The sequence below is a fragment of the Miniopterus schreibersii genome (assembly GCF_964146895.1).
Source record: "Miniopterus schreibersii genome assembly, chromosome: 20".
Lineage (NCBI taxonomy): Eukaryota > Metazoa > Chordata > Mammalia > Chiroptera > Miniopteridae > Miniopterus > Miniopterus schreibersii.
In genome coordinates, this window is record NC_138122.1 from 25,848,022 (window position 1) to 25,868,256 (window position 20,235).

The 20,235-nt window shown below is 39.8% G+C and overlaps 1 protein-coding gene across 3 annotated transcripts in view; it reads left to right on the top strand.

Moving 5' to 3' along the window:
* The window catches only part of KNTC1 (kinetochore associated 1), a 47,111-nt gene that overhangs the window by 5,090 nt on the left and 21,786 nt on the right, over positions 1 to 20,235 (top strand). For all 3 annotated transcript variants that reach the window (XM_081122704.1, XM_081122703.1, XM_081122705.1), the window contains 34 exons: positions 137 to 215; positions 1,070 to 1,147; positions 2,526 to 2,560; positions 2,802 to 2,912; positions 3,541 to 3,634; positions 3,979 to 4,031; positions 4,250 to 4,365; positions 4,784 to 4,838; positions 5,376 to 5,474; positions 6,547 to 6,590; positions 6,695 to 6,760; positions 6,868 to 6,943; positions 7,062 to 7,187; positions 7,278 to 7,367; positions 8,028 to 8,081; positions 9,571 to 9,632; positions 10,215 to 10,326; positions 11,039 to 11,182; positions 11,377 to 11,433; positions 11,520 to 11,621; positions 11,849 to 11,968; positions 12,062 to 12,205; positions 12,720 to 12,818; positions 13,449 to 13,552; positions 13,705 to 13,804; positions 14,252 to 14,386; positions 14,911 to 15,030; positions 15,665 to 15,737; positions 16,321 to 16,388; positions 17,748 to 18,028; positions 18,665 to 18,837; positions 19,255 to 19,352; positions 19,788 to 19,926; positions 20,133 to 20,189. In XM_081122704.1, the coding sequence (XP_080978830.1) occupies positions 137 to 215; positions 1,070 to 1,147; positions 2,526 to 2,560; positions 2,802 to 2,912; positions 3,541 to 3,634; positions 3,979 to 4,031; positions 4,250 to 4,365; positions 4,784 to 4,838; positions 5,376 to 5,474; positions 6,547 to 6,590; positions 6,695 to 6,760; positions 6,868 to 6,943; positions 7,062 to 7,187; positions 7,278 to 7,367; positions 8,028 to 8,081; positions 9,571 to 9,632; positions 10,215 to 10,326; positions 11,039 to 11,182; positions 11,377 to 11,433; positions 11,520 to 11,621; positions 11,849 to 11,968; positions 12,062 to 12,205; positions 12,720 to 12,818; positions 13,449 to 13,552; positions 13,705 to 13,804; positions 14,252 to 14,386; positions 14,911 to 15,030; positions 15,665 to 15,737; positions 16,321 to 16,388; positions 17,748 to 18,028; positions 18,665 to 18,837; positions 19,255 to 19,352; positions 19,788 to 19,926; positions 20,133 to 20,189 (3,364 nt within the window). The remainder of the gene's footprint in view (positions 1 to 136; positions 216 to 1,069; positions 1,148 to 2,525; positions 2,561 to 2,801; positions 2,913 to 3,540; positions 3,635 to 3,978; positions 4,032 to 4,249; positions 4,366 to 4,783; positions 4,839 to 5,375; positions 5,475 to 6,546; positions 6,591 to 6,694; positions 6,761 to 6,867; positions 6,944 to 7,061; positions 7,188 to 7,277; positions 7,368 to 8,027; positions 8,082 to 9,570; positions 9,633 to 10,214; positions 10,327 to 11,038; positions 11,183 to 11,376; positions 11,434 to 11,519; positions 11,622 to 11,848; positions 11,969 to 12,061; positions 12,206 to 12,719; positions 12,819 to 13,448; positions 13,553 to 13,704; positions 13,805 to 14,251; positions 14,387 to 14,910; positions 15,031 to 15,664; positions 15,738 to 16,320; positions 16,389 to 17,747; positions 18,029 to 18,664; positions 18,838 to 19,254; positions 19,353 to 19,787; positions 19,927 to 20,132; positions 20,190 to 20,235) is intronic.

Here is a 20,235-nt window from a genome sequence, read left to right on the forward strand (position 1 = left end):
CATCTTAAAACTAAAATGTTTGGAACGTGGGCAGATCTATTGCTAATGATAATCGATAGCTCTGCGATTTTAAAGAACATAATCCTTGATTATATTTTTCTGGGTTTAATCTTACTTGAAATTAATTTGCAATTAGGCTTTTGTTCAGAAAGCTAATGGTGAAAATCAGTGTACTTACCGAACTCTGGTTATTGAGAAAGATGGCTCAAGTGAAGGTAAGTTTTTTCTTTTCTTTTTTTCTTTTATATCTTCTGACTGCTACCCAATCAAAATATCATTTTTATAGTAAATGAATTCTATAAGTTCATTATTATGCTACCTACACAGTGTTAAATTTTCTAGCAGTGCAACCAATGTTATTGTAAGAGACGAGTTTTTTTTTTTTTTTTAAATATATCTTTATTGATTTCAGAGATAGGAAAGGAGAGGGGGAGAGAGAGAGAGAGAAACATCTATGATGAGAGTCATTGATCGGCTGCCTCCTGCATGCCCCCCTGCTGGGGATCGAGCCCACAACCTGGGCATGTGCCCTGACCAGGAATGGAACCCCGATTGCCTGGATCCTAGGTCCACGCTCAACCGCTAAGCCACGCCCGGCTGGGCAGAAACAAGTTTTTATTTTAGCTCTTTTCAGAGGCTTAAATGTCCTTTTCCTAAGTATAGTATTCTAAACTAATTTTTATAGTTTTGAGAGTTCCATAGATTACCAAGGAGACAGTATATTCTTTTAAAATGTTTGTTTTGGGGGGCGGTGGGTTCCAACATATTCATCACATTTCCATTTCAACAAATGTTAACTGGAACCTTAACTTATTTTGGTATATCTGAGGGTTTTTTTGTTTTGTTTTGTTTTTCTGGGAAATGAAGTTTGGTTTATAAACGTTTCACAGGAGTTAACATCGTTTTTACAATGCTTTGTAAATAAGTTTTACCTGTATCATTCCTATATTATTTGATGATTAGAATTTAAATGAGCAAATTGTCATATTTTTAAACCAGGTTCAGATGCTGGCTTAAATTTTATACTTATATGCCTTTTAGAGAAACTGGCTTAATTTTATTTTAATAGGTACCTATTATATGCTGCTTCTTACAAACAATGGATTTTTTTGTATTACAAACATTCAGCTTGTAAAAATTCAACAAGGTAAGTAATGTATTATTTTCTTATTATTGAGTCACAGCAATATTTCTTATTACTGCTCCAGGTAAATTTTTAAATATCCTCTTTAAGACAGTTACTTTAGTTTCATTACACTCTACGATACTGTGTATACATTTTAGGCATTTCTAATGTATTTATTCTCCAATGTTCAGGCTGCAACAGAATCTGAAGAAGTGTAATCTATTTATAGCCTTCAGGGAGTTTACAGCTTAGAGAGATAAGACATCAGCATAGTGATAAGTGCTTTTTTTTTTTTTTTTTAATTATTACTTGGGAGCATCTAATGTGGCTTCAAGCTACCAGGACACAACCTCCCCTCACCCCCCTTTATATTCAGAACTTGGCCTTCACCATGACAGGGTGCTTTGGGAGCCTTCCCTTCCCCAAACTCTGTAGTAGCCCCGATCGCACCACATCAATGATAGGAGCAGCTCCTGTCTTGTTTTTGGCAGCATCTACCTGTGTCTGCTCACTGACCAAGGTCCAGAGTTTATCAAGGTTGATAGTGGGCAGGAGCTCTGGGTCCTCTCTAAGTGGTTGTGCCTCATGCCAACTTTCCCAAAGGAATCTGGGTGATATTTGTCAAAGTCAGTCCTGGGATGATGTAAGGCACTGGCATTACCTTGGCCTCCAGGGTGCTTCCTGTGCTTGCCAATGTGGCTGTGTCCATGGCTCACGTAGCCCCAAAGTTCCCAGGTCTCCCTCAGTCTGGATGGCATGTTGGTGGCCAAGATGCAAGAGGGAGTGATAAATGCTTTTTGATGGAATGACTGAACCCAGAAACAGAAATGACTACAGAAGTGTTAACAATATTGTTAACAAAGTAACTTAACAGTAACTTTGTGCTCAGTGAGTGGTACGGACCATCCTTCCCTCTGAGCTAGAAGAGATTGAGGAATTGGTTTGGGACATGTATTCAACAAATATTTTTTTTTAATTTATATGCCAAGAACGTGCGAGGTCCAGGGGATACAACAAGATTTAAGATGCATAGCTCCCCAGTTTAGTGAAAGAGCAGACAAGTGAAGTAGCTTTTCCAAAATGGAGTGTAAAGTGACGACTTCACAGGTAGGACTTAAGCGCTCAAGCAGGACATTTGGAGTCTATTTTAATAGAAGATCCTCTTTGTAGGGAAGGTGTGGAGAGGCACCGTAGGGACAGCCCTTTGGGTGCCCTAAGGGCAGCATGTCACAGTTCATATCAAGGGCAACACTGAAAGTCACCACTGTCCTATTAATTTCTACCCAATGTTCTTCTCACTAGATTGTGTATAATTTTTACCTTGACACAAAAGGGGCAACTTTTATGTGTTTTATAGGTTAACACTATGAGTTTAGCCTGCTTTCTCTTTTTCATACAGCGATTGAAAATGTAGACTTCAATAAAGCTAAAAAGGTAAGAAAACAAAATTACATTGTCTTGTTAAAACTTAGATTTAATGAAAATTTAGGAGATAAATCTCTGGATGTAGTTGTCTACTGGCTGACCTTTTGGGAATTTAGCATGATGTAACATTTTAATAACATTTCCATTCTTTAAAAATAAATACTTGGTTTACACTGATTTTTATCAGTCTTTCCAAGGAATTTGGCCTATGGTGTGTATATATAACATTCTTATTATTTAAATTTTGCAGTTACAAGGACAAATCAAGTCCAGCTTCATTTCTACTGAAAATTATCATAGTCATGGTTGTCTGAATCTTGTGGCTGGAGATTTGGCAAGCAAAATCCCTATGATCATTGGGGTAATAATTCTTTCTATAAAACTTTGGTTTTTTTGTTTCCGAAATGTTTCTTCATTAAAACCTACAGTTTTGGTTAAATTACAGATTAATTTGTAATGTGTAACAGAAATAGGAATTGTAAAATTAAGTTCACAAAATTAGTTAGTAAGCCTAAGTTACTATGTTGGAAAAATTTTGCATCTTTATTTTCATAAATATCTACCTGAAATTTATCATTTCTTTTGACTATGAGTGTAGGCAAAAACCTAACAAATAAAACCTCTAATACTCTATTCAAGGAGTAGGCAAAGATTCAGTATAATTACAGCATTTACAACATTTTTACTTGCCAAGTTTATATGTTAAAGTTTACCCTATGTCTTTAGAGTGAATTGCCTGAATATACCTATTCCTTATTAAATATTCACATGGTCACAACAAATAACAACACTTCACTGTCCCTTTCATTCTGTCCTGTTAAAAACAAATGAAGAGAGGAACTGAGAGATGAACGCGAGTTGGGCTTGAGCATCTAAATGCATGTTTTGAAATTAGTAATGTGTACAACTTAGGCAGGCGTCTCCACCGTGAGGAGAGTTCAGATCTAAGAACCAAATCTGCAGCTGAAGGACTGTTGTCACTCCTGCAGGGAACTGGTAATTGTGCCTTCTCCAAATGGGAGCCAGACCCTCTCAAGAAGGAAATGACAGTTAAGAATGTTGTCGATGCAGAGATTATCAGAGGTAAATAAGTTAACGAAACTACTTTTGGTAATTATTAGTGCGTTCTAATATTCATGTCACTCTACTAAGTCTAGCACATATGAGCCGTTTAACCAGACCACTCATTGAAACGAGCCAGATTAAATTGATAATTTTCCACGTACATGACTGTTCTTGATATGTTGCCTTTGTTACTCTTTTTTGGGGGGTGGCTTTTCATTTTAGTGGTCATCAAAAAAATACAGAAACAGGGATAAGTACAAAGGGGAACTTTTTGTCCGTAAATGTTAGTTTACTATTTAAATGTGGCTCCATGTAGCACAGAAATATAATAATCCTTACACACCTTGCTTTCTCTTTTGTAGGTGCCAAGAAATTCCAGCTGATAGACAACCTACTTTTTGTTCTTGATACCGATGTATGTTTTCGATATTTCTCTTTTGATGATTTCCCTTGGTATTGTGTTTTACACCAGAAATGTCAGACTTACAAAGGCACAGACCTTAGCCAGGGTGGATGAATTACTGTCTTGGATACTGTGCTTTATTTCAGTATAAACACATATCAAAAGACACTCCCTGAAATGGAAATTTTTAGCCCTTGTGAAAACGTGCCAGTGAAGTGTCTCTTTTGCAGAGCGTGCTGAGCTTGTGGGATATTTACACTCTGACTCCCGTGTGGAACTGGCCCTCTCTTCACGTGGAAGACTTCCTCCTCACCACAGAAGCAGATTCGCCCTCTTCAGTCACGTGGTGCGTTGTGATGCTAGTGGTGCTCCCCCTTCTGTTACAAATAGGTTTCCTACCTGGTTCCAATCTGATCTGATCTGATCATTCATTACATGGTGCATTCTAATTACACTGTGAGCAGACTGACAGGATAAAGACCATTCTTGGACAGATTTATTGAGGACAGGCAATAAGAACCTTCAAGTGATTGTGTTACAATGTGAGTCCAAAATAAGTGAAGTTTACATCTTGCTGATTTATGCACCCAGATTAAAAATCACTCCAGAAAAAGAAAGAGTGTCAGTCTGAACCATAATTGTGCAGAAATCAAGTTCAGTGTCATCTGTGTGTGTCCATTTTAACTTTTATGCAAGAACATCCCTTTGACTTAGCTTACAAGTGGCAAATCTCATTTGATTCACTTATACCTTTTCTCTTTTAGGCAGGGGATCACAAATCTCAAGTTAATAGCCCTGACAACTACGACTCACAAGAAGGTATTGGAAAATTCGTCTCACGTTTGTGTTTCCATATTATGTGTTGGAAATAGCATTACTACAAAAATAGTTGGTAGGTAGTGCTCACAGCATATTAGCTCTAAGTTCACGCAAACACCTGACAAATCAGAAATAACCCCCCAAGAGTTCTTTTTTCACCCGTTTAAAAACTACGGATATAAATCTCAGCCCCACATTTTAATCGGAGCACTCTTGGGATAAAACTGTCCACAAGAGAATGTTTATTAAAGTGACTCTTACAGTTCTGGCACTGAGGAATTACATTCTCCTTAAATACCAATTGTGGAATGGATTTGAAGTACATGGATTTTCATTCAGCAGATTGGAAAGGTGGGATAGAACATAATTTTTTTATGTAACATTTAAGTAATACAGAAACAGACTTACAAAAATAGTTTTTGCATGCAGCTCTGTTCCATGAGGGTAATCTATACCCTCAATTGTGAAGTGTGGGCTTGCGCTCCGAGGTTTATGTTGACCCACTAAATTAATCACTCTGCTATTTTTCTTTTTCAGATGAAAAACCTCATGGTCTACTCATTACCTACGATGGAAATACTATACTCTTTGGAAGTATCTAGTGTTTCCACTCTGGTCCATACAGGAATTAGCACAGTAAGTTGATGTATATTTTGAACTATTTTATATTTAAAATATAAAGAACAGCTAAGCTAAGCCCAAGTGGAATTTGGTTGAATACCTGGATAGATCACAGGTTTATAACTGTATTTATTGTTATCAGATGTCCTCAAATACACTTGCCCAAGGTCAGTGTTCATTTTAAAAAAAGAAAAGAAAATTAAATAAAATATCAGTCAACTGCACGTTCCATTTTCTTGTGTCTCCACAAGAAATTTAGATGATAACTGGGGGGGGGGGGGTAATTGCTTTTATTTATTTAATTTTTAACTGTGATCTGTAAAAAACTTTTTCTGTTTGTTGCATCTCTTTCTATGCACACGCTATATTTTTCCAAACCATTTAGAAATTAATTGCCAGCATCCTGACCTGTCACCCTTAAATGCTCCAGCAGGTACCTCCTAAGAATAAGGGCATTCTTCTACCACACAGCTGTCATACTTACAAAATTTAACTATTATGAAACATACCATCCAAATTCAAATTTTACCAATTGCGCTAAAGCTATTTTTTTTTTTGATCCAGGATCCAACCAGGCATCACCTATAGAATTTTCTTGTCATGGTCACACGGTAGTCTACTTAAATCTAGAACAGTTCCCCAGTCTTTTTTGTCTTCTATGACGTTGGTGTTTTTTGAGTCTTAGAATATCCATCCCTCTATTTGGATTTGTTTGTTCAATCATGATAAGGTTCATGCTCATCTTTTTTGGCAAGAATACTGCATAGGGAACATTGTGTCCTGACCCCGTTACATTGTGGGGCTCATGTCCCTTTGTCCTGCTTTGGCAATGTTACATTTGGTGACGCAGTTAAGGCAGCTATGCCGGATTTCCGTTGTAAAGGTACATTTTCTCCTTTGTAATGGGTAAGTCATTCCCGCGGTGTTATTTTTAAGGCTATGGGAATATACTTTTCCCCAGCAGTTTTCCCAGGGATTTTACAATTCCACTGATAGATAATTTCTGCCTAAACCAGTTGTTACTCTAGTAACTCTGAAATGAATTGATTCTGCATGTCAATCGTAAATGTTTTTGTTACTGTTGTAGGATACCATATACCTTCTGGAGGGAATTTCCAAAAATGATCCAGAGTAGGTCACGTTTTGTTTCATCAGATAAGTTGTTAAATCACAGCTACGTTAAAATTTACTTATTAATATTAGATGACAAACATACAGTGAAAACTTTCTTTCAGCCCATCTGAAGACTCGGTCTCTGTTTTAGTACTCAGATGTCTCACAGAAGCTCTACCAGAAAACAGGTAACTTTTAAAAGAAAACGGGTTTCTTTTAGGCTTCATCTCTTAATGAAAAACTGAAATCCCCTGATGAATAAAAATTTTGCCAAAATTTCTTTCCCACCTGACAGATTGAGTCGGTTGCTTCACAAGCACAGGTTTGCTGAAGCCGAGAGCTTTGCCATTCAGTTTGGGCTGGATGTTGAGGTAATCGCTCATGAATTTACTCGCTTGTTGAACAGGCATTTATCTGTGTGTGTACTAGATGCTCGGGAGACAGTGTTTTTGGCTTCAAGCTCTTTGGTGTGACATATTTGTATTACAGCTTGTTTACAAGGTAAAATCAAATGACATATTGGAGAAACTAGCTTTGAGTTCTCTGGACACCGGTGAGCACACCGAATGGCAAAAACTCGTAGATGAAGCTAAGGAGACGCTACATAAAATCCAGGTGTGTGCCCCCTGCCACGTGCTAGTGTGTTCAGATCAACAGGTCGCTCAGCACTAGGTCACCTTTCTATGTCTGGTGTTTGTGAAACAGGACGATGAATTTGTGGTGAATTACTGCTTGGAAGCTCAGTGGATAACCTATGAGACAACCCAGGAAATGCTCAATTATGCCAAAACCAGGGTAAGTTTTCTATAACATTTGTACATGTTAGTTTGTCTTATGCAAAACAAGTTATTTCAAAAATAGTGGGGTTTTTCCATCGTAGGCCTTTTTAAAAGTGCATTTTGCTATCAGTTGTTCCCCTCAATGACCTTTGAATACCATTGCTAGTTATATTCCTTAAAATCAAGGTGTAACAGGCAAAATGTTGTGAGCTTTTTTCATAAAATGCATTATTTTTTAGGATATGTCATTTCTTTTTTTAAAAAATATATTTTTATTGATTTCAGAGACAGGAAGGGAGAGAGAGAGAGAAACATCAATGATGAGAAAGTCGTTGATCGGCCGCCTCCTGCATGCCCCCTACTAGGGATTAAGCCTGAAACCTGGGCATGTGCCCTGACCCGGAAACAAAAGGCAATCTCTTGAATCTTAGGTCAATGCTCGACCACTGAGCCACGCAGGCTGGGCTCTTTTTTTTTTTTTTTTAATCTTTATTTTTAAAAATATTACTGATGTCCCCAAGATATGTCATTCCTTTATTGTCCACTGTTTATCTCAGAGTTTAATGCCATTTTATTTTTAGAGATCATTTTTCTTTAATTCACAAAAATACTCAATCTTCTTTTGTGAAAAAGCTGATGTAGCAGATAGTCTGACCTTGTTTCTTGTTCATCTTAGCTTTTGAATAAAGAAGATAGAACTGTTCCCGTCTATTCTTATGGCTTAAAAGAGGTAATTACACTACATTTCTAAGTTAATTTGGGGGTGAATGTACCTTACAGTACAGTCAGGCACCACTTAACAATGGGGATGCGTTCTGAGAAGTGTGTCTTTGGGTAATGTCACTGTGTGAACATCACAGAGGCACTTTCACAAACCTGGATGGTGCAGGAGCCTCTGAGTTCTTGCTCCCTGGCATGTGTCTTCAGTCTGGCTCAAATAAATTCTTAGGAAGATTTTTTTTAAAACCACCGTAAAACCCTAGATGGTACAGCACAGCCCACTACACACTGAGGCTATATGATTCTAATCATATATGCTCCTGGGCTACACACCTGTGCTGCGTGTTACTGTGCTGAATACTGTGGGCAGTTTTAACACAATGCTAAGTATTGGGGTATCTAAACATAGAAAATGTGCAGTAAAAATATTGTATAAAAAATCGTACCCGTATAGGGCACTTACCATGAGTGGAGCTTGCAGGACTGGAAGTTGCTCCTGGTGAGTCAGGGACTGGTGAGTGGGTGTGAAGGCCTAGTGCTGTCACTGCTGTAGACTTTATAACACTGTGCACTTAGGCTACACTCAGTTGATAAAACATGAGATTCAGTCAAGCACAAGAGAATATGATACAATTAAGAGATGCAGTAAACACGTGGATGAGGCTGCTGCTGGCAGAACATGACATACTGTTTCACAGCAGACTTTTTTTTCTTTTTATTGCATTTATGAGGGTGACACTGGTTAACAAAGTTACACAGGTTTCAGGTGCGCAGTTCCACAGCACATCATCCATACACTGTGTTGTGTGTGTGTTCACCACCCTGGTCGATCTCCTTCCTTCACCATTTATGCACCATCTGGGTGCATAACTACACCCTCGTATGTGTGGTCCCTCACCGACTGACACGTTATGTGGCACGTGACTGTTTTTCATTTAAAGATAGGCCTGTCGTATTTTTCTAGAGCAAGTTATTTTGATATTTGTTTCCATACCTGCATAATGGGAATAATAGTAGTACTTACAGGGTTATTTTGAGGTCAAATGAAGTAATTTAGATAAACCATTTTGCATAGTGCCTGGAACCTGTTAAGCGGGCAAGTAAATGTCAACTGTGATGATGACTGTGATGGTACCAAAAATATGTGTACATATGTACTTAGGCATATATATTTTTTAATGTTCAAAGAACATTTTTGGTATGATCTAGCTAGGTTTTCCCATAAGGGCATTTATAAATCAGTGGGAAAATGAATTGATTTTGTAGGGTGCCCACAGTTAATGTGCAAATGGCTTCCTCTCATTTGCAGCCTTATTGCACTGAATGCGATTGGAAATGTTTCCATCATTTCAACTTTTTGTTTTGTTTTGTGTTAAATAAAGGCAGTCATATTTGTGGGAATTGGCTAAATGAGACTGTGTGGGAGACTTCTTGCACAGAATGCCTAATTTTAATATCACTGCACATGACCTACAGATAATGAAGTTACTCTTCCTTAGGTTCTAAGGGCTCACGCAAAGTTGACGACTTTTTATGGAGCATTTGGACCAGAAAAATTCAGGTGTGTATGTTCCTTATTTTCAATTTTTAGACTGTGAATTAGATTTAAATTTGGACTGTCGTAGAAGATACAGCATTGCTTTGAATGGATTTGTGTTTCTGGGGAGGGAAAACATTTTTCTCTTCTCAGCTTTGGGCACCTCCTACACCATGTATGGGATTCGATACATTGAAAGGGCAAATTTAAATGCATATACCTTTTGCCTTTGCCATTTTATTTCTGGAAATTTGTTTTATTAGATACACTAACGTGCACCAAGAATATCATTATTTGCAAATATAAAATTACCTGAAAGATCAGACAAGTGTATTATCAGGATAGATGAACAAGGAAAGGGAAGCGTTATTTTTTTTCCTTGTGGTTAGTCAGTTATTCTGTACTCTTACTCAACAATACACATCTTCACTACTAGTTGAAACATTCCCTTAATCATTTGCTGAAAACCTCCCGTGTGTTTAAGCCTGTCCCTGGACCTGCATTGTATCCAGTCGATCTCATCTCCCTCTCCGTCACCAGTATCAAATAGGTTTAACCTTAATCTGTTTTTTCAGCTGGTAACTTTTTTCCTCTTTGACTTTGCAGTGGTAGTTCTTGGATTGAGTTTCTGAACAATGAAGATGACCTCAAGGATATTTTTTTGCAGCTAAGAGAAGGAAACCTTGTTTGTGCACAGTACCTTTGGCTTAGACACCGGGTAACATGTTTTGCTTTTTTTTTTTCTTAAGGGCTTCATAATCCCAAAGACAGGTGATTGAATCAGCACTGGGAGCTAACAGGGTGGCAAGTATGCCTGGGTGATAGGATATCTTCAGTTTGATAAAACATGTGTCCCAGAGTAAACTATCCCGTGATGACATTAACTAAGATTCAAATATTATAAAGATATATGGTAGTAGGAACTTCCTTTATCTCATCAGTCAGGATCTAATTAGCTCCTAAACTTAGCTCAAAAGCAATGTTTTATTAAGTGACTTATTGATGGGCTTTCTTACGTAGTGGAGAAGGTATTTCTATTGCTGTCCAGATTGTAAAGGGAAAATTGCTGCTCGGAATCCCCTTAATGTTGGCGTATAAACTTAGGTCCAAAAAGTAGTTATCTGGGTGTGATGTCTTTAGTGGACACATTGCTGGGATCAGTATTATCACCTCCAGTTAAGTTTTCCTTGGAAGGCCATCTCTGCCAGTTCCCCTGTCACCTCATTTGTTAATATGGAATTTTCTGCCATGAAATTCATAGAATTTGTGGCTCCCATCTCAAATCATTTGTATAGAGTAAATCACTTTTAATGCTAATCAAAATAGTAAAATAATAATTGAAATGACATCCTAAGAAGTCTCTTCTTTCTGGGAGGCTGTCAGTTTAAATTTCGCAGATAAACCTTAACTTCTCCATCTGCGTGATTCAGGCAAACTTTGAAAGCAGATTCGATGTGAAAATGCTTGAGAACTTGCTCAACTCGATTTCCACACCAGTCTCTTTGCAAAAGCTCTGTCCCTGGCTTAAAAATGACGTGATCCCATTTGTGAGAAGGATTGTACCGGATGGACAGGTGAGTTGCCTTTAGTGTTTCCACTCTCGATGGTTCAGTTTTATTTTTTTACATCATGTCATTGAACATTAAGTCGCACTAACACCAGTTAGTTCGTTTTAGTGTTTCTTTTGAAAGGTTGTTGTGGACGTTATAAATTATTTCAATGATTAGCTAATGCAGTATTTTATTTTTAAATGATATATCTATTTCAGAAAATTCTTGCAAAATGGTTGGAGCAAGCAGCCAGGAACCTTGAATTAACTGATAAGGTAATTTGTATAATTATCACTGAAAAGACACAACCCTCCCAATGGCATAAATCATTATTTTTAATGATTTGTAAAATTTTTTAAAGGCAAACTGGCCAGAGAATGGACTTCAATTGGCAGAAGTATTTTTTACAGCAGAAAAAACAGACGAGATGGGATTGGTGTCCTCTTGGCATTGGATTTCCTTGGTACGATATGGATAACAGACTTTTAGGGATAAAACATTCGATTCATGTTAAACCTATCATAATGCATTCTTTTTCTCTATTGAACCAACCAAAAGGGAAAATATGTATTTTCTCTTATGTATAATCATGGCCATTTCACATTTTATATGAAATAATTCTGACTGTTTTGCATATTTCCCTCATGCTTTTATTTCATATCCTTATCAACTGTCACACTTTCTTTTCAGAAGGATTATGAAAACACGGAGGAAGTACGTCAGTTAAGGACTTTGGTGAATAACTTGCGAGAGTTGATCACATTGCACAGGAAGTACAACTGCAAACTGGCCCTCTCTGATTTTGAGAAGGTAAGTCTAGGCTTATCAGCATTGTTTTTTATCACAGCCAGGGTGAGTGGAGTTTACATTTATACCATCTTTTTCTTTCTTTTTGGCATCCAGGAGAACACAACCACCATCGTGTTCCGAATGTTCGATAAAGTGTTGGCCCCGGAGCTCATTCCTTCCATCCTGGAGAAGTTCATAAGAGTTTACATGAGGGAGCATGACTTGCAAGAGGAGGAGCTCCTCCTCCTGTACATAGAGGTGACTTTTCCTTTGCATCTGCTCGTTTCCTGGACCTATGCAGTGAGCTGCTGTGTTACATTGTAATGCAGTGTATCAGCTCCTTAGAGGGAACCGCTTCATGTGTGCAGCTTATACTGGTAACGAATGTGGGTGGACTCTGCTGCTGGTTGACTGGTAATCTTGAGCAACACAGGATAATACCAGGGCTTTCTCCGAATGGTTATTGTGAGAGGATAGGAGCAACTGCCCAGTAAATATTCACAATTATTTTGTGTAGAAGTTAATAAGGTGCAGTAATCTTATTGATAGATCCCTCAAGAATGTTTCCTTCATAAATTTCTGTACCATGTAAATCCGAAGGCAAGGGTGCTGGCCGTTTTGCACTTTTTGACCATTGTTCAGCACCCACGGTGAAGTACAATTTTCTGTGTCTTCACACACCCGTAAAAGCTGTTTATAGCTATATGTGTGTTTTACTTTGTTTCAGTGAGAGTTTTAAATTTAAGTACACATATATGCTCATCCTTGTCAGGATTTGTTGAAGAGGTGCAGCTCTAAGTCCACGTCGCTCTTCGAGACGGCGTGGGAAGCAAAGGCCATGGCCGTCATAGGCTGTTTATCCGACACAGACGTGAGTACACGGGGACCATGCAGGTTCCTTTTCAGCATCGCATCTTTCCTTGAAACTTGTTTTCTCATCACAGAAGCAACGTATGCTTGTTAAGGAGAATCCGTGCAGTATGAAAAAGGGAAACAAACAGGAACTGCCCAGAACTCTTACTTTCTTTAATTGTCAAAATTAGAAGTGAAAGTTTGCTTATCCCCACCCTTGGAAAAACCACCATCGACAACTGGATGCATGTATTTCTAGGCTTTTCTATGGTTTCACAGACACAGGCATTTTAAAAACACATTACAATATGCCTTTATTTCGACTTTCACTGTTAACAGGCACCGTTATAAAATATGAATAAAAAATCATGAGGAACACCTTCAGACACAGGCCGTAGAAAATAATAGAGTTATAGGACATAATCTTCAGCAGAGAAAAAGACTTTGCTAAATTTTTCCGAATATTAAAATTGCCGTTTGTCTGTGTAGATGGAAAGAAAGATAGGCGTTTGCACTCAGAAGGTGAAACATTCTCAAGCTGCCTACCAGACAGTAGGTGTAAGGCCTCTGCCGTAGATTAGGCAGCGCCATGAATTTGCATGAACCGTAGCTGCCAGGGCTGCTCACTATCCCGCGTGCGTCTCCGTAGCTCATCTTCGATGCCGTGCTGAAGATCATGTATGCAGCTGTGGTTCCCTGGAGTGCGGCCGTGGAGCAGCTGGTGAAACAGCACCTGGAAATGGACCACCCCAAGTAAGATGGCAGCCCGCCAGGCAGCCTCATCGGTGTGGGGTGAACCTCGTGTGTCGAGCTGACACTCATTTCTGGTTTTCTGTCCTTGACTGTGCCCCCTGGTATTTCATAAAAAAGAGGATCCATGTTAATGTCCATCGATTTACTTTTAGGGTCAAGTTGTTGCAGGAGAGCTACAAACTAATGGAGATGAAGAAACTTTTACGAGGCTATGGAATAAGAGAGGTGAACCTCTTAAACAAGGAAATCATGGTAAGTACAAGGAAGAGCCTTTTAACGCCTTTGTTCCATTTCCAGGGCAACATGGGAAACTTAATAAGGATTTCATGTTCTTAAAGGTGATAGAGCTAGGTTCCCCTTTTGTTAAACAGAATGCTAACAGGGTGCTTAATTGTTTATTAGAGTAGACAACAGATGGTAAATTAAGAAACTAAAGGAGTGTATCAAATCATCACATTGTGCACCGTAAATATATACAATGTTTCTGTTTCAGTTACACCCCAATAAAGCTGGAGGGAAAAATAAGTTGGGCAGCACTGTCATAAAAGGCAGAATGTAAATTATTTTTTAATGTTTTCATAGCTTAGTTTTTTGCTCCCTTATTTTAATTTAGTGAATACTTTGCCTTATGAACAAATGACTTCCAGGTTCTCTATGAGACTTTATAGCAAAGAAGTGTATATACTGTTTCTGTTTCAGAGGGTGGTCAGATACATTCTCAAACAAGATGTCCCATCTTCCTTAGAAGATGCTCTGAAGGTGGCCCAGGCCTATCTGCTGTCTGATGATGAGATCTACAGTCTGAGGATCATTGACCTGATAGACCGAGATCAGGTACGGAAGTTTCATGTTGTCCTTTGCTTCATATGGTTTCTTTGTTAGTGAAATTCTTGAAAACTCAAAATACTCAAATTATCCAAATAGACCTGTACAGGGTAACTTATAACAAGACAAAAGCATTGCATTTAGATTGACCATGTTTTTTCATCTCTGTAGGTTCTTGAAAAGTGTTTTATGAATATGGGTTTTCCTACTCTTCGGTACTTAGCAAAACTCAGATTTATGTTTTACATTTTCCGTGGTATCTTTTGATTCCAGAATAGGATACGGGCTTTTTGTATTTTTAAGTGTCGTTACTTTCCGGTAATTCTATAAGCATAGAAATTACAAAGTATAGAGAGTAGTATTTTAATTTAATTTCTTTGCTGTCATCAACAGAATTTTCATATTTTTATCTGACCATAACCTAGTTTCCAAAGTATCTTACTATCTTTAGGTAGAAAAGAGAGCCGTAAGTCCAAATTGTTCTTTGCACAAGGGTATCAGCTATTTTTTCTTCCTTCAAATGCTGTTTATAGAGTGAGGACTGTGCCCTCCTTTTGAGGTCTCTGCCTCCTGCTGAAGCTAAGAGGACGGCGGAAAGAGTCATCATATGGGCACGATTGGCATTGCAGGAGGAACCAGATCATTCTAAAGAGGTGAGGTTTTCACTAAATAGAATGTTGATACATTCTGTTTTTATGCAAAGTCAGGAATAGGATAGAAAAGATACACTTACGGCCTGTGCATCAAGGGGCCCCAGGTTCGATTCCTGGTCAAGGGCATGTTCATCGGTTGCAGGTTCAATCCCCAGCCCTGGTCGGGGTGCTCTGGGGAGGCAGGCAGTCGATGTGTCCCTCTCGCATCGATGTTTCTCTCTATGTATTTTTTTAGTCCTGAAGATAATGATTGCACTTCAGTTCTCTAGGCTAAACAAGTTCAGTTCTTTTTAACTTTTCCAGAGACCTTTTCCAAATGTGTTTTCAAATAATAATAACTATTTAAAAAAACAACAGACAAACAAAAATCCAGCTGTCTATAGCTGAAAGGTGTCTATTCTATGGTATTTCTCAATCATATATCTAAAGGTCCATACTGGTGTTTTTCATGTTTATATTATATATGATTCCATTTTGACACATTTCTTGGTCACCCAGATCCCAGTAACAGAGACCTTTGTTTTTCAGCAATTTTGTGTGTTTTCTGATCCCACAGTTTTCATGAGTTTGTCATGTGTGCACTACCAAAGTGGCCAGTAAGGAAACAAATTTAACTCTGCATCTTTCTTTCTAGGACAAGGCCTGGAGAACATCTGTAGTGAGGACATCAGTGGACATTCTTAAAGTACTATGCGACATTCAGAAAGGTAGTGTCTCCCTCTGTCCCCTCCCCTTGGCTTTGTCCTGAAGTTGACCCTGTTCAGGAGGGAGCATCAGTGCCAGCTCCCATTCTGGCTCTGATGGTTTTGCTGGCCCCACCCATCTTTCTTCACCAAAAATCCTCCTGGCCTCCTGGTTTTACTTTGTAGCATAAGAATAGATGTAACTACAGTCAACTTAGGGTTTGTTTATATGTTCAGGGAGCTGTTCCTGCTGGACTAGGTTTCCTTGGTGCTTTATACTTTTCATGTTTCTCATCATTTGGTTACGATGGAGGGAAACCCATTTAACCTTGAACTTAAAGTGATTAACAGAGTAACTTTTGGGAAGGAAAGAGAGCAATTTATTTCATAAAAATTGCCAGTTCTCTTGTAACCCATAGACTTCTGTACCCTCTGAAAGAGTAATTAGGTTTCTTCTTGAGCTTAAATTGTCCTATGTCCTCATCTCAGTAGAACTACTGAGGACTTGAGATAAGAAAGCCAAAGCGAATTAAAACTTTAGCCTTTATAAACTCTGATCCCGTGGGCACTTGGATGTCTGCCATAACTTTGAAATTTTCAATCACAGACAATCTGCAGAAGAAAGATGAGTGTGAAGAAACCTTGAGTCTATTCAAAGCCGTTGCCAGCTTGCAGGTAAAGCTGTTGAGCTGCACTGAACGTTATTACTTGACTAATGCGCACTTTCGACATAAGCGAGCAGCCCCTCCGAAAAAGTTTCTGCACTGGCCTTCAGAGACTTCGGGTGGACTGGCTTGCCTGCTTTTCCCCTCTTTTTAAAAACAGCTTTGTTGAGCCCTGGCTGGCGTGGCTCAGCTGGCTGGCGTTGTCCCGGGCACCTAAAGGTTGCTCGTTTTATACCCAGTCAGGGCACATGCCCGGGTTATGGGCTCGATCCACGGTGTGGGGTGAGCAGGAGGCAGCCAGTGGACGTTTCACTCACATCAGTGTTTGTTTCTCCCTCTCCCTCCCTCTCTCTATGAAAATGTAAACAAACAGCGTAAGTTAATGTTCTCACGTTCTTAACTCTGAAAGGGATTTTGAAGCACTGGGTTTGATCTAAGCAAAACCGTGCGTATTTATCGTGCTGCTGTTTGTGGAACATCTGTGGCTCCAGATCTAGTGGGTAGAGGCCAGGGATGCTGCAAAATGCCCTGCTGTGCATGAGGCGGCCCCACAACAGACAGGCACCCAGCGAGGTTGAGAAACTGCCCTGAAGTGTGGCGTCGCAGTGAAAGGTCTGCCTCACTCCCACCACCTCCAGGTGGCCTCCCGTGGCCTTCATGGGATTGTTTTATTGGGTCAGAAAAATCCATTCGGGGCCTGGAGTCGTCAGCCAGCCAGGAGTTATGATAGAAAAGAGCCAAGCTGGGAGCTTCAAGCCACTGGAGTAAAATCACCCAAATTCAGTGCTTAAGCCCTCCCTCCTTCCACTCAGGGCTCCCCCACCATTCAGGCCCAATTTTCTATAGTGCTGAAGGCAAGGACACCCTGGGTTAAAGTGATGTCTTCCTCTTTTCTAAACTTGTTATAATATTGTTACTTCCATACCTTGAACTATGAAGTCCTTTTTCTTTTAATTGTTAAAAAATTTTTTAATTACAGTTCACATTCAACATTGTATTAGTTTGAAGTGTACAGCATGGTGCTTAGACATTTATATGAAGTCTTTTTAAAAAATATATGTCTTTCATTTCAGAGGGAGGAAGGGGGAGAGAAAAAGAAACATCAATGATGAGAGTCATTGATCACGCCCCCTACTGGGGATTGAGCCCAGAACCCAGGCATGTGCCCTGACTGGGAATCGAACTGGCGACCTCCTGGATCATAGGTCGATGCTTAACCACTGAGCCACGTCAGCTGGGCTATATGAAGTCTTAAATCCTTCATTTATATAGGAGTAGCCTTTGAGGAAGAGGTTTGAGACATCCCGATGGTTTTCACAGTGGACGAACTAAACGGACCTGGGGCTTTGTCTCGCTTTCCTTGCGACAGGAGAACTTTGAGGTCTTTCTTTCATTTGGAGATTACAGCAACCGTTCCCTGGTAGCAGAGCTCCGTGAACAGTACATCAAAGCTCAGGAAGCCGCTCAGGCAAAGCACAAACCCAGGGACACCGCAGGGCCGGCGGCCGCCAAGGAGAAGAGCCTGAGCACTGAGTCCAAGCTGCACAGACAGGCGCTGGCCCTGCAGGTGTCCAGACAGGAGCTGGAGGCTGAGCTGACCCTGAGGGCCCTAAACGATGGGAACGTGGGAGTGGCGTTGAAAAAATGCAGGTGCGTTCCTCTCCGCATCCCACAGCTCCTCTGAAGGAGCATGCGCTTTGTTTATTTCTAAGGTGGTAACTTTCATTTTCACGGAAGCAATTCTTGGTTTCCTGCCCTGAAAGCGTATTTTGGACTTTTGGGTCAGAAGGCAGTAGCATAGAAGACAACTGACTAAATACTGTATAGTTACGCAGCCCGCCCATTGGGTTTAGGTCACTTTGCATTCCGACAGTTAACATCATCCCATATACATTGAAAACCAAGCGAACTATCTAACATGAAGTCATTTTAAAAGTAGGTGAGCCCTGGCCGGTTTGGCTCTAGTTTGAGTGTCGCCCTGTGGACTGAAGGGTCCCTGGTTCGATTCTGGCCAAGGGCATGTACTTGGTTGCAGGCTCGCCCCAGGTCAGGGCTCGTGTGGGAGGCAACCAATTGAGGCGTCTCTCTCACATCGATGTCTCTCTCTCTCTCTCCCTTCCACTCTCTCAGAAAAGCAATGGATAAAATATCCTCAGGTGAGGATTAAAAAGTAATAATAAAAATTTAAAAATTAAAGTTGGCAGTGGTTATATATTAATTCAAGAAAGGCAAGTGCATCTGCCTTCGATAAGAGTATTCTCACTTCTGACGTTTCCTTTCTTCCAGAGACTTGTTTAAGTATCACTGCAACGCTGATACTGGGAAACTGCTGTTCCTGACGTGCCAGAAGCTTTGCCAGATGTTGGCTAATGACGTCCCGATGACAACAGTTGCGGGACTGAGCCTGCCTTCTGAAATACACGGTCTCGCCTGCCAGGCTGCCACCATCTGCAGCCCAGGTGACCAGATTTGTAATACACTTAGCTTGATTGTCTCTGGTTCATGTCATGCTTGTCTCCCAAATGCTGACCCTTTACAATTGGACGTCACTGTAACAAGAGAAGAGGTCGTGTCTCCATTTCACAAAGGGACAATTATAGCTTCTCTGTGGGGATTATTAAAATATTTCCAAATGTTAATGATATTGTTCCTGAATGTTGACAATACTTTAATAGGGTTGTGAAATTTCTCAGTGCGCCTCCCCCCCTACCTGGTCTTTAAGAAAACATTTGACCTGTGTTATTTAGAGTTACGTGAAAACCTCTCTCTCTGCTTTTGTGGCCTTAGAATTTTGAATGGTGATTATTAAAAGGTTGTTGTCAGTGTTCTAAGCACATGAAGTATTAGTTTGATGATTTCTCTCCATTATCTTCCAGATTTTCTACTAGACGCTTTAGAACTATGTAAATACACGCTCACGGCAGTCGAGCTTTCCAGACAGTGCCAGATGGATGACGGTGGAATTCTGATGAAAGTAAATGGCTTTTAAACTTCTTTTGCTTTAAGCAAAAGCCCTGCCAGTCCACATGCACCACTTTTAAACCACTTGCATAATTCACACAAATACTGACTCTACTACCTCTTGTATTTTCTTACTCTGGATCAATGGTCATGAGACCACTTCTCTTTTCCAGTCGCGTTTATTGGCTCTAGTTTGCACAGTCTTATGAAATATTGGGCCTGAAACAAGTCATCTCTGGGCATTGTCCATGTCTTAGGGTAGTAGTTTAATTTAAAATGGCATTTTACCAGCCATCGGCCAGAAGAAGCAGACTCCGTAGTTGTGTTTGACCATCAAAACCGTGTTTGACTCTAATATTTCTGTTTCTGAATCTTACTCAGTGAGGGTAGTTTTGCGTGTTCTGGAGTCTACTTATCGGTATCTTTTTCTGTGTGATTGGGTCTCTAGACTTCTTTTGGAACCCACAAAGATCCATATGAAGAGTGGTCCTACAGCAACTTCTTCAGTGAGGATGGAATCGTCCTCGAGTCCCAGATGGTGCTTCCTGTCATTTACGAGCTGATTTCCTCACTGGTCCCTCCGGCTGGTAAATCTCATTCGTGTCATTGTGTTATTGACGAGAATTTAAACAGTAGAGGTTTGGAAGAAGAACCACACAGTAATAAGGAACAGCCTCCCAGGCATCGTGCTGAGCAAACCAAGCCAGACACAACAGAATGTCCCTGTGATGTGAATGTGTGCTCCGCAGAGAGTTACTTTATGTAGCGTCGTTTAACTTATTCTCTTTTGCAGAGAGCAAGAGACATCCCCTGCATTCTACAAGTTTGCCATACTGCTCCATCAGTGAAGGTATTTGACATCAGAAATGTACGCCATTGTGTCACAGTTTCATAAA